Source organism: Ranitomeya imitator, chromosome 6 (genome assembly GCF_032444005.1).
Source record: "Ranitomeya imitator isolate aRanImi1 chromosome 6, aRanImi1.pri, whole genome shotgun sequence".
NCBI classification, from domain to species: Eukaryota; Metazoa; Chordata; class Amphibia; order Anura; family Dendrobatidae; genus Ranitomeya; species Ranitomeya imitator.
The window spans coordinates 254,747,026-254,760,629 of record NC_091287.1 but is presented as its reverse complement, the minus strand read 5'-3'; the positions used below and the strand labels follow the sequence as shown (position 1 = coordinate 254,760,629).

The 13,604-nt window shown below is 44.6% G+C and overlaps 1 protein-coding gene across 1 annotated transcript in view; it reads right to left on the bottom strand.

The window, feature by feature from the left end:
* Positions 1 to 12,516, bottom strand: part of LPCAT1 (lysophosphatidylcholine acyltransferase 1) — a 169,308-nt gene extending 156,792 nt beyond the window's left edge. Inside the window, exon 1 of the mRNA XM_069730585.1 lies at positions 11,781 to 12,516. Within this exon, the coding sequence (XP_069586686.1) occupies positions 11,781 to 11,894 (114 nt within the window). The 5' untranslated portion in view covers positions 11,895 to 12,516. The remainder of the gene's footprint in view (positions 1 to 11,780) is intronic.
* Between the last annotated feature and the right edge of the window lie 1,088 nt (positions 12,517 to 13,604).

Genomic DNA, 13,604 nt, shown 5'->3' with positions numbered 1-13,604 from the left:
TGGCGGATTTACCGCGTTTTTTTCTGCGCATTTCACTGCGGTTTTACAATTGCGATTTTCTATTGGAGCAGTTGTAAAACCGCTGCGGAATCCGCACAAAGAAGTGACATGCTGCGGAATGTAAACCGCTGCGTTTCCGTGCAGTTTTTCCGCAGCATGTGTACAGCGATTTTTGTTTCCCATAGGTCTACATTGAACTGTAAACTCATGGGAAACTGCTGCGGATCTGCAGCGTTTTCCGCAGCGTGTGCACATACCTTTAGAATTAGGCTATGTTCACATGGTGCGGATTTGGCTGCGGATTGGCCGCTGCGGATTCGCAGCAGTATTCCATCAGGTTTACAGTACCATGTAAACATATGAAAAACCAAATCCGCTGTGCCCATGGTGCAGAAAATACCGCGCGGAAACGCTGCGTTGTATTTTCCGCAGCATGTCAATTCTTTGTGCGGATTCCGCGGCTTTTTACACCTGTTCCTCAATAGGAATCCGCAGGTGAAATCCGCACAAAAAACACTGGAAATCCGCGGAAAATCCGCAGGTAAAACGCAGTGCCTTTTACCCGCGGATTTTTCAAAAATGGTGCGGAAATATCTCACACGAATCCGCAACGTGGGCACATAGCCTTAGGGTTGGAATTAGGGTTGTGGTTAGGGTTGTGATTAGGGTTATGGCTACAGTTGGGATTAGGGTTAGGGGTGTGGGGGGGGTTAGTGTTGGAGTTAGAATTGAGGGGTTACCACTGTTTAGGCACATCAGGAGTCTCCAAACGCAACATGGCGCCACCACTGATTCCAGCCAATCTCGTATTCAAAAAGTCAAATGGTGCTCCCTCACTTCCGAGCCCTGAAGTGTGCCCAAACAGTGGTTTACCCCCACATATGGGGTATCAGTGTACTCAGGATAAACTGCGCAACAATTACTGGGGTCCAATTTCTCCTGTTACCCTTGTGAATCTAAAAAAATGCTTGCTAAAACATAATTTTTGAGGAAAGAAAAATGATTTTTTATTTTCACGGCTCTGCGTTGTAAACGTCTGTGAAGCACTTGGGGGTTCAAAGTGCTCACCACATATCTAGATAAGTTCCTTGGGGGGTCTAGTTTCTAAAATGGGGTCACTTGTGGGGGGTTTCTACTGTTTAGGCACACCAGGGGCTCTGCAAACGCAACGTGACGTCCGCAGACCATTCCATCAAAGTCTGCATTTCAAAAGTCACTACTTCCCTTCTGAGCCCCGACGTGTGCCCAAACAGTGGTTTACCCCCACACATGGGGTATCAGCGTACTCAGGAGAAACTGGACAACAACTATTGGGGTCCAATTTCTCCTGTTACCCTTGGGAAAATAAAAAATTCTGGGCTAAAAATCATTTTTGAGAAAATAATTTTTTTTTATATTTTCATGGCTCTGCGTTATAAACTTCTGTGAAGCACTTGGGGGTTCAAAGTCCTCACCACACATCTAGATTAGTTCCTTTGGGGGTCTAGTTTCCAAAATTGGGTCATTTCTGGGGGATCTCCAATGTTTAGGCACACAGGGGCTCTCCAAACGTGACATGGTGTCCGCTAATGATTGGAGCTAATTTTCCATTTAAAAAGCCAAATGGCATGCCATCCCTTCCGAGCCCTGCCGTGCGCCCAAACAGTGGTTTACCCCCACATATGGGGTATCAGCGTACTCAGGACAAACTGGACAACAATATTTGGGGTCCAATTTCTCCTATTATCCTTGGCAAAATAGGAAATTCCAGGCTAAAAAATAATTTTTGAGGAGAGAAAAATTATTTTTTATTTTCATGGCTCTGCGTTATAAACTTCTGTGAAGCACCTGGGGGTTTAAAGTGCTCAATGTGCATCTAGATAAGTTCCTTGGGGGGTCTAGTTTCCAAAATGGGGTCACTTGTGGGGGAGCTCCAATGTTTAGGCACACAGGGGCTCTCCAAACGCGACATGGTGTCCGCTAACAATTGGAGCTAATTTTCCATTCAAAAAGTCAAATGGCGCGCCTTCCCTTCCGAGCCCTGCCGAGTGCCCAAACAGTGGTTTACCCCCACATATGAGGTATCGGCGTACTCGGGAGAAATTGCCCAACAAATTTTATGATCCATTTTATCCTACTGCCCATGTGAAAATGAAAAAATTGAGGCTAAAAGAATTTTTTTGTGAAAAAAAAGTACTTTTTCATTTTTACGGATCAATTTGTGAAGCACCTGGGGGTTTAAAGTGCTCACTATGCATCTAGATAAGTTCCTTGGGGGGTCTAGTTTCCAAAATGGGGTCACTTGTGGGGGAGCTCCAATTTTTAGGCACACGGGTGCTCTCCAAACGTGACATGGTGTCCGCTAAAGAGTGGAGCCAATTTTTGATTCAAAAAGTCAAATGGCGCGCCTTCCCTTCCAAGCCCTGCCGTGCGCCCAAACAGTGGTTTACCCCCACATATGAGGTATCAGCGTACTCAGGACAAATTGGACAACAACTTTCGTGGTTCAGTTTCTCCTTTTACCATTGGGAAAATAAAAAAATTGTTGCTAAAAGATAATTTTTGTGACTAAAAAGTTAAATGTTCATTTTTTCCTTCCTTGTTGCTTCTGCTGCTGTGAAGCACCTGAAGGGTTAATAAACTTCTTGAATGTGGTTTTGAGTACTTTGAGGGGTGCAGTTTTTAGAATGGTGTCACTTTTGGGTATTTTCAGCCATATAGACCCCTCAAACTGACTTCAAATGTGAGGTGGTCCCTAAAAAAAATGGTTTTGTAAATTTCGTTGTAAAAATGAGAAATCGCTGGTCAAATTTTAACCCTTATAACTTCCTAACAAAAAAAAATTTTGTTTCCAAAATTGTGCTGATGTAAAGTAAACATGTGGGAAATGTTATTTATTAACTATTTTGTGTCACATATCTCTCTGGTTTAACAGAATAAAAATTCAAAATGTGAAAATTGCGAAATTTTCAAAATTTGCCAAATTTCCGTTTTTATCACAAATAAACGCAGAATTTATTGACCTAAATTTACCACTAACATGAAGCCCAATATGTCACGAAAAAACAATCTCAGAACCGCTAGGATCCGTTGAAGCCTTCCTGAGTTATTACCTCATAAAGGGACACTGGTCAGAATTGCAAAAAACGGCAAGGTCTTTAAGGTCAAAATAGGCTGGGTCATGAAGGGTTAAAGCAAATCTGTCACCCCTTTTTTTTCGTTTTGAGATAAAAATATTGTTCAATTGTGCATGAGCTCTACATTACAGCAGTGCCTTTCATATCCCCCACCTTTGTAATCTCTCCGCTTTCCTATGGAAATGACCCCGATCTGGACCGATGGGCGGGGCCTATTCACCGTTTCTCCCCACCCCCTGCCTTGCTCTACGCATGGCAACACAAGACCTATTCATGAATTTTAAAATAAAAACAAAGACAAATATAATGGAGAAAAATGGCCGTGATGTTTATTTAGGGTTCAAATACAACGCTTTAAATAATATAATCATAAAACTGTGCATAAATCCAAAACCCCAATAACCAATCCGCCCATATAGTGAGCGATTTTCCCACAAATAAAACATTACGACAGGATGTAAATAAAGGGAAGGGCGGGTGGGATCCTGTTTTTTTCATAGAAAACCTTAAATGAGGTAACTAGCCAGAAAACTGGGCTTTTTATTGTTCCAACAGCCCAGCAACCAGGATATTAACCAATTAAAACCTTTTAAAAAGGCGCCAAAGGTGCCAGCTGAAACCAGTTAGAACCAGAAAGATGATCACAGGGACAATCAAGTTGACCTTTATTTGAACAAAAAATGGAAGCCCCTAAGTATGCTCTGTGTAATGCTACAAGACATTGGATTCAAGCTCTGTGTAGCCATGAGACCCCCCTTTATTTCATGTTTTTGGCGGGGGGGGGGGGGGAAATAGCATTAATTTTTCTTCTTTCCTGCTTTGCCGTTGTTTTCCTGCGCACTGAAGTGGCCTCTCACGCATGCGCAGTATGTTTTGCCCAACAGTGGACAAAGCATAAAAATCACTATTGTGCATGCGCCATTTTCCATGACGTTCTGTGCCCTGGAAATCTTACAATGCAAGGGGGCATAGAACGTAATGAAAAATGCGGGCGCATGCGCAATAGTGATTTTATGCTTTGACCAGTTGGACAAAGCATACTGTGCAGGCGCTAGAGGCCAATTCAATGCGCACGGGCAGAAACTGTACGAGATCTGTGCTATTCACAGATCTCGTTACGTCGAGAACGCCGAAGAGCGGGGGAGAGATGGCAAATAGGCCCCGCCCATCGGACCAGAGTGGGGTAATTTATATAGGACAACGGAGAGATTACAAAAGGTATTTTCTCAGCAAAGGTGGGGAATCGGGGGATATGAAAGGTATTGCTGTAAAACAGAGCTCATGCACAATTGAATGATATTTTTATCTCAAATTGAAAAAAAAAAGAAAAAAAAAAGGGGGGGGCCAGACTCCCTTTAATCAAATCCTTGGCATGGGCTGCAAAGACAAGATAGATCCATGAAGTCCCCAGCTCAAGGCCAGATCTTCAGATACAAGTGCAAAGATTGAGAACTTATTTTCTCTATTGTCTTCGTGAGTGGACATCAGACTGTACTCTGATGACAGATTTGTATGGGTGCATGAGGAAGAAAAAAAAACAACCCACACACGCAGATCTACACTGCCCCAGAGTATAACATTAGGCAAAGTGCTATCCTATAAAACATTAGAAAGCACTTGGTGGAGTTATACGTTCGAGTGAGCGAACCCTTAGACTGCCGTCACACTAGCAGTATTTGGTCAGTATTTTACCTCAGTATTTGTAAGCCAAAACCAGGAGAGGAACAAATAGAGGAAAAGTATATTAGAAACATATGCACCACTTCTGCATTTATCACCCACTCCTGGATTTGGCTTACAAATACTGATGGAAAATACTGACCAAATACTGATAGTGTGACGTTCGCCTAATAGGTAAAGTAGGTAACTTGGGTATTGTCACTGCATATGAGGGTTTTTTAGTTTGTTTTTATATTTAACATGCATTTTTACCTCATTTTTTATGCTACTGTATTTTTCTCTTTTTGGCATGTCATTTTACCTAAAGCTGCTTTGTTTTTGATACCTCAACTTTATTGACAGTCAAAGAGTGAAAACACACAAAGCATCTGCACTTTTTACCTGGGGATTTTCCGCATCTAATGCAGTTTATGGAGAAAATACGCACATAACGCTCAGCGTAGCCACAAAGGAAAAAGCGCCAGGTTGTGGATTTCAAATATGGAAAAGCAGGTCAGTTTCTGCTGCAAAAAAAAAAAAAAAAAAAAAAAGCCCAGTGGGCAGGAGATTTCTATGTGCCATTCTGGCTAATCAGTGAATATGCTGTCGGGACAGCCGGGTTTAATCAGCGGTGCGGCCGGGGTCTCTGATGGACAAGATCGCCACCCAAAATCAAAACTCAGAGCTGGATACTACGAGACTTTACAAAAACATTTAATGGAGTTAAAAAGGATCTTCCATCCCATTTCCGTCTCCGCTATCTTTACTTACACTTTTAATGGAAAGGTAGAATGCATCAACCCACCGATGTAACATTCATTGAGAATGATGCAAGGATATAAAAAAAAAAATCTATATATATATATAATTGTCTAAGGGTTTTTCCGTCTGTCTGTCTGTGTCGACGGGCACAGCGACGATGATGTCATAAAGGACGTAGACATGGCCTGGCCTGGCAGCGTCGACCAATCAGCGACGGGCACAGCGACGTAGAAATCCCGCGTTTCTGATTCAGCGACGGGCACAGTATCGACGTAGATGTCATAATGGTTGCCATGGCGACGATGATGTCATAAAGGTTGCCTCGACCAATCAGCGACGGGCACAGTCTGCCGCGAATTCTGGAATCAACTTTGTCCATATACTACGTGGACATGCATATTCTAGAATACCCGATGCGTTAGAATCGGGCGACAATCTAGTTATATATAATTGCCTAAGGGTTTTTCCGTCTGTCTGTCTGTTTGTCCTGGAAATCCCGCGCCTCTGATTGGTCGAGGCCGCCAGGCCTCGACCAATCAGCGACGGGCACAGCGACAATGATGTCATAAAGGACATACACATCCCGCGTCTCTGATTCAGCGACGGGCACAGTATCGACGTAGATGTCATAATGGTTGCCATCGCGACGATGATGTCATAAAGGTTGCCTCGACCAATCAGCGACGGGCACAGTCTGCCGCGAATTCTGGAATCATCATTGTCCATATACTACGGGGACATGCATATTCTAGAATACCCGATGCGTTAGAATCGGGCCACAATCTAGTGTGTATATATATATATATATACAGTGGGGCAAAAAAGTATTTAGTCAGTCAGCAATAGTGCAAGTTCCACCACTTAAAAAGATGAGAGGCGTCTGTAATTTACATCATAGGTAGACCTCAACTATGGGAGACAAACTGAGGAAAAAAAATCCAGAAAATCACATTGTCTGTTTTTTTATCATTTTATTTGCATATTATGGTGGAAAATAAGTATTTGGTCAGAAACAAACAATCAAGATTTCTGGCTCTCACAGACCTGTAACTTCTTCTTTAAGAGTCTCCTCTTTCCTCCACTCATTACCTGTAGTAATGGCACCTGTTTAAACTTGTTATCAGTATAAAAAGACACCTGTGCACACCCTCAAACAGTCTGACTCCAAACTCCACTATGGTGAAGACCAAAGAGCTGGCAAAGGACACCAGAAACAAAATTGTAGCCCTGCACCAGGCTGGGAAGACTGAATCTGCAATAGCCAACCAGCTTGGAGTGAAGAAATCAACAGTAGGAGCAATAATTAGAAAATGGAAGACATACAAGACCACTGATAATCTCCCTCGATCTGGGGCTCCACGCAAAATCCCACCCCGTGGGGTCAGAATGATCACAAGAACGGTGAGCAAAAATCCCAGAACCACGTGGGGGGACCTAGTGAATGAACTGCAGAGAGCTGGGACCAATGTAACAAGGCCTACCATAAGTAACACACTACGCCACCATGGACTCAGATCCTGCAGTGCCAGACGTGTCCCACTGCTTAAGCCAGTACATGTCCGGGCCCGTCTGAAGTTTGCTAGAGAGCATTTGGATGATCCAGAGGAGTTTTGGGAGAATGTCCTATGGTCTGATGAAACCAAACTGGAACTGTTTGGTAGAAACACAACTTGTCGTGTTTGGAGGAAAAAGAATACTGAGTTGCATCCATCAAACACCATACCTACTGTAAAGCATGGTGGTGGAAACATCATGCTTTGGGGCTGTTTCTCTGCAAAGGGGCCAGGATGACTGATCCGGGTACATGAAAGAATGAATGGGGCCATGTATCGTGAGATTTTGAGTGCAAACCTCCTTCCATCAGCAAGGGCATTGAAGATGAAACGTGGCTGGGTCTTTCAACATGACAATGATCCAAAGCACACCGCCAGGGCAACGAAGGAGTGGCTTCGTAAGAAGCATTTCAAGGTTCTGGAGTGGCCTAGCCAGTCTCCAGATCTCAACCCTATAGAAAACCTTTGGAGGGAGTTGAAAGTCCGTGTTGCCAAGCGAAAAGCCAAAAACATCACTGCTCTAGAGGAGATCTGCATGGAGGAATGGGCCAACATACCAACAACAGTGTGTGGCAACCTTGTGAAGACTTACAGAAAACGTTTGACCTTTGTCATTGCCAACAAAGGATATATTACAAAGTATTGAGATGAAATTTTGTTTCTGACCAAATACTTATTTTCCACCATAATATGCAAATAAAAGGATAAAAAAACAGACAATGTGATTTTCTGGATTTTTTTTTCTCAGTTTGTCTCCCATAGTTGAGGTCTACCTATGATGTAAATTACAGACGCCTCTCATCTTTTTAAGTGGTGGAACTTGCACTATTGCTGACTGACTAAATACTTTTTTGCCCCACTGATATAGATATATATATATATATATATATATATATATATATAATTTATTTATTTTTTTTATGACCAATATGTTTGCTTATGAGCAAAACGGATAGATCATCATTAGTATTCTCCATTCAATTTATAGTCCATTCATCCATTTTTCTCACGTGCAAAAAAATAAAATACAATTTCAAAGCTTCGAATATCCAATGAATTTGACATCTAGCAGTCGGACGACACACGGTTTGTTTCCAGGCAATTTTCTCAAGGACATACTGACTTGAATGGATGATTTTGATCTGCAAATGGGATGAAATTTGAACATTTATTTTTTTGTAGTGCAATTTCATTTATTTTTTTTTCTGAATAATAAAAAAAAAAAAAAATACATGTGAACAAGCCCACAGACTGTAATGGGTACGTTTCCTGACTGTGAAAAGCATGGACAGAACACAAAGTCAGACACGTGAAAGTAGTCTTGAAAAAGTTATGCAGTACAGGACAAACCAAGTTTATGGGTATGTGCCCACGTTGAGGATTTTGCTGCGGATCCGCAGCGGTTTTGACGCTGAGGATTCGCAGCTGTTTTCCCTGAGTTTACAGTACCATGTAAACCTATGGAAAACAAAATCCACAGTGCACGTGCTGCGGAAAAAAAAAAAAACGCGTGGAAACGTAGCGTTGTTTATTCCGCAGCATGTCAATTCTTTGTGCGGATTCCGCAGCGGTTCACACCTGCTCCATAATAGGAATCCGCAGGTGTAAAATCGAAGGTGAAATCCGCACAAAAACATCGCGTTAAATCCGCAGGTAATCTGCAGTGCGGTTTACCTGCGGATTTACCAAAATCAGTCCGGAAAAATCCGCCGGACTTTCCACAACGTGTGCACGTAGCTTAAGAATGCAGGTTGTGAGCAAAACGCGCCGGTTATCGTTATGAAGTTCCCCATGTCACCCTATACCTCCAGATTGACGGTGTATGTTTTTCTAGCTTATTCTTTTTCGGCTATATTTTAACTTTGATAATAAAGTACTTACATGTTTTAATACATCCTTGGATTGTGGATTGAATGCGGAGTCATCTCTCCATTCTTCCGCACTACAGGACAACCCCAATGGATACTCACCTCCCACAGTGGTGACTTCCAGAGATGTCAAGGCTGCTGGTCCTGAAAAGTGACACGCCATTATTGTATCACATGCCATCTGCAGCCAACGGGCGGCCTCACTTTAACTGCAGCCTTTACTATTTAGTCCGAGTGGATGCCCACCCTGACGGAATATTGATCAGCTGCAGCCAAACAGCGTCCGCTCATTCGCTGCAACAGACTCATCACTTTCCGGGAACAGCGGCGTCACTGGAATGGCTCTGCTGTGTGAGGTCGGGACACATGGATTTTATTTTAACTGGTGTCCTGAATTGATTTAAGTAGTGGACAACCTCTTTCAATATTGGAAAACTTTTTGCTATAACGCTGTAATAAAAAAAAAAAAAAAAAAAACACACACACAACATGCTGAGTAACACTTACCCTCCCCAAGCCTAGCACCTGTTCTCCACAACTGCCCTGGTCTCAATTTATCGGCGGCGCTGGTGTCATATTGACAGCGCTGCAGCCAATCAGTGAGCTTAGGGGCTCTACCCATGCAGATGGCAAGAGTCACTGAGCTCAACGACTGGCTGCAGCGCTGCCAGAGTGACACCAGGCAAACAACGGGGACGGTGGCAGTGGGAGAGAGCCTCCGACAGCATCCGGCTTTCAGTCATAGATGCAGCTTTAGTAACCGCTTAGTACCTAGTGAGTGGCGCTGACTGACAGCTCGTTCTGTACTGATGCACCTCTGAGCTGACAGTCAGTGAGGGGGTGGCGAGGTTATAGCCGCCACTCACTAGGTGCAGAGTAGCAACTTACTGAAAGCCGAAGGCTGACAGGAGAGAAAAGTCATTTTCCTCTCAATAGCAGTGCAGCAGCCGGGCAGCCTTCGTATGCGACTAACCCCCACATGTGCATGTTTATAACCTTTTAGGATAGGACAGGTTCCCTTTAATTTCACCGTTTCTGGACTGCTCTGTCAGCGGCATGCTGGTTTACAGCTGGCTCCATGGAGGTAGGTAGCAGGTTGTCAATCAGCATTATATGTGGGCAGTGAAGCCCCATCAACAGAGCGGAAGAGAAGGAGCTGAACTGTTGAAGTTATGGCATCGGAGCCCCAGAATTGCCGGCAGGAGCGGTCCATGTCTGCTGTGAGCTGGCAGAGGTTGGTCCTGGGCAGTACAGACAGATAGTTAGAACCACCTGCAAGTGCTTAGTCCCATAGCAATAAAATAAGCAAAGTCCCAGATAACCCCTTTAAGGACAATTGTTACTTCAGGCCAAATCCAGTTTTTTCCCCAATCCATCCATGCACATGTGGGCAAGCTTTCATATGCTCCACAAATTATTAATATCTCAGCCATGTACTAGCTGATCGATCCCATTCTACAAAACGGAATGGGGCGACTTGACATATGCGGAAAACGTTAAGAAATTGAAAATAAAAATGTAGGAAAAAAAAATATATCAAAAAATCTTAAAAGGATATGAATGGTGTCTGATGTGAAAGGAATTCCTCATTCATGCATAAACAATATGTACACAAATGTCCGTGGGGAAATCTCAGAGCACACAATGTAAATGCAGAGTGAACGCTAAGCCACACTGGCATTGATTGCACTAATGGCATCACCCTTCCGCCTAGAAATTAGCAGATCCCTGCATCGCTCAAGGGTTAAATACACTCATTTAACATTTCCGAGGCCGCTTTTGATATCATGTGATACCGACATCAACAAACAGGAAGTCCTATAGGCCGAGACACGAGAAATCAACGTGACAGAAGACATTGGAAGCGCGTCAATCCAACGGCAGAAGTATTCCCAGTGCTGGGATTATCTATAAAGGCCCAGTGTGCACGTGCCAACGCTGGAGGTGTAATTACAACAACGCTGTCAATCACACCCACATTCTGAGGGCACTAAATGCGCCCATTCATTACATGAAACTGAATGAAACAGGGCACTTGTTCTTATTTATCACTGGGGGGGAGGGGGATGCTCTAGGAACATGGCACGCCAATTAGAGAGCATGCTGCTGTGCACAGACAGTAACAAATGCCGCTCCGTGCCCACCAGCTGGGGCACCAACCATCCTGCCCTAATTAGGAGGAGAGAATTACAGTACATGAAGATGCCCACAGGTCATATGGACGGCTGCATATAGAGGCGAACACTGATCGTTACAGATCTGCTGCCCATTATTAAATGGTATGGACAGTCAATGCCAATCTATAGCCCGACAGCTGGAAATCACAGACATCTTACCTTAGGCCGCCAGTGGCTGGTGGGGTCGCCCTGAAGTTACTGTCATAGAAGTGAACGGTGCCCACTGACAGCCACGCAACCCCAAGGAGGTGCAACCTGTCATTCTGCCACCATTTCTATAGGATTAGCAAATATTAGCATATCTGACCATTATGTAATATCATATGACAGCATTATATGGCTGCAGTAGGGGGATCCTACAGATCCTGTCAGCATCAGGTGACAGCCGGCCTCAGGTGAAAGGCCACTTCTTGTTTATAGGCCCCCGCTGCTAAAAATACAGAAACATATGGGGAAAAACGGAACGGCACCGCGGATTATGGAAAACAATACAAGGAATATAGGAGAGAAGTTCTGCAAGGAAGAGCCGGAGATTTCAACAATTGGCTGCTGGGAGGAACAACCTCCACATCTATGGAGATGGCCACCTGTCAGCGAGGTGTCACAGGTGACACACACACACACACACACACACACACACCCTACCTTGGCTTTCTGCAGGGGGGTGAGGCGCAGGTCGTGCACAAAGGGGTTCTGGACCGGCCTGGCGAGCTGCTGCTGGCCCCCTCCTGGCCCCGGGCGCTTTCTGGTCAGCCTCATGGTGGGATGGAGAGGTGGGCTGAGGGGCGATGAAAGCCCAGCTAACCCAGCTAGTTCAGGCGATGGATGGAGTTGCCAGAAGTTGACCACAAAAGGATGAAGCTGCTGCTGATGATGATGATGGTGATGATGGTGGAAAATCTCAGCTCCTTCTGGAGGGAAACCAGATCCCCCCTTTTCCTGTTCCTCCTCTAGAGGGGACTGTAATCCGTGCTGGAGATGCAGGAGGGGAGATCGGCTCAGGGATGAGGATGTTCCCAGAAACACACAAAGCGAAAGCTGCGGGGGAGGAGGAGGATCGGCCGCGGATCTGCGGGGAGCACAGGACACGTCTCCAGAGGCGGGAGGAGGAGGAGGAGATCACTCGGTGCCGGGGCTGAAAGGGTTCAGCAGGAGGAAGCGGCCGCCAGATGATGCGCGGACTGCCCCCTCCCCTTGTCTCTCTCTGGTAGGAAGGGGGAGGAGGACGGAGGAGGACATGGCGGGGAGGAGAAGGCCGAGCCTCCCTCACGAGCTCCTGTGGTCGGAGGTGGCCGTCTGACCCGAGCGTTCACTGCACCGAATGGAGGCACTATGGCAGCGGTGCAGGCTGAGGACTGGGCGAAGACTCCCTCAGTAACCCTTCCCCAGCCGGCAGATCAGGAGATGCCAGACCCGGCTCCATCTCCTAGGCAACTAAGACGACGCTAAGTGCGACTGGTGGAGACGTGACCGCTTGGATGTGGTCGGCCGGAGGGGCTACGGTGACCGTAGTGTTAGATGATCTCACGACCCCATCAGTAGCACCAGGAGCTAATGACGACACTCGTAGCAAGATGATTTTTTTTTTCTGAACAGATTATAAAAAAATCATGGACAGGCAACAAATGTGAGGGACACATTGGAAAGCTATGATAAATAATATTTTCGGTGATATGTCTACTGCTCATAATTGTGATATGAAGATATCAGAGTGAAGGCAGTCACCATAAGACACAATAACAATAATGTATAAGCTTCTCCGGCTTTAAAAAGTCACAGACGCATCAAATTATTTTTTACAGATTAGAGCAAAGTGCCCTATTATAAAGTGCCCTATAGAAGAGTGCCCTATAATAAAGTGCAGTATACTAAATGCCCTATAACAAAGTGCCCTACAATAAAGTGCTCTATAGCAAAGTGCCCTATAAAAAAAGTGCTCTATAGAAACCGCGAATGAAGGTAACTACAGGTCATTGACCTACTTTACATTCATTCGCTGGGGTTTTACAGCCTGGAGCACAGCTGCATTAGCAGAGCTCCTGCCTGTAAAAAATTTAAACCCCTTCAGATGGATTTACATCGTGGGATGTGACAGATCATCGGAAGGTATAAGATATTGTTGTTTTTTTATTTTTCCTTTGTTACAGAGCGAGGGTCTTCAGGTGGATTACCAGGATAATAAAATATTCCAACAACCTGTGTTTTTATTTCATTAAAAGACTTTGTAATTATGTGTTTGTGTATTTTTTTAACCCTTTACTAGTATTGGATTAATAATGGATAGGTGTCATAATTGACGCCTCTCCATTATTAATTTGGCTTAATGTCACCTTACAATAGCAAGGTGGCATTAACCCTTCATTACCCCATATCCCACCGCTACACAGGAATGGGAAGAGAGTGGCCAAGTGCCAGAATAGGCGCATCTTCCAGATGTGCCTTTTCTGGGGTGGCTGGGGGCAGATGTTT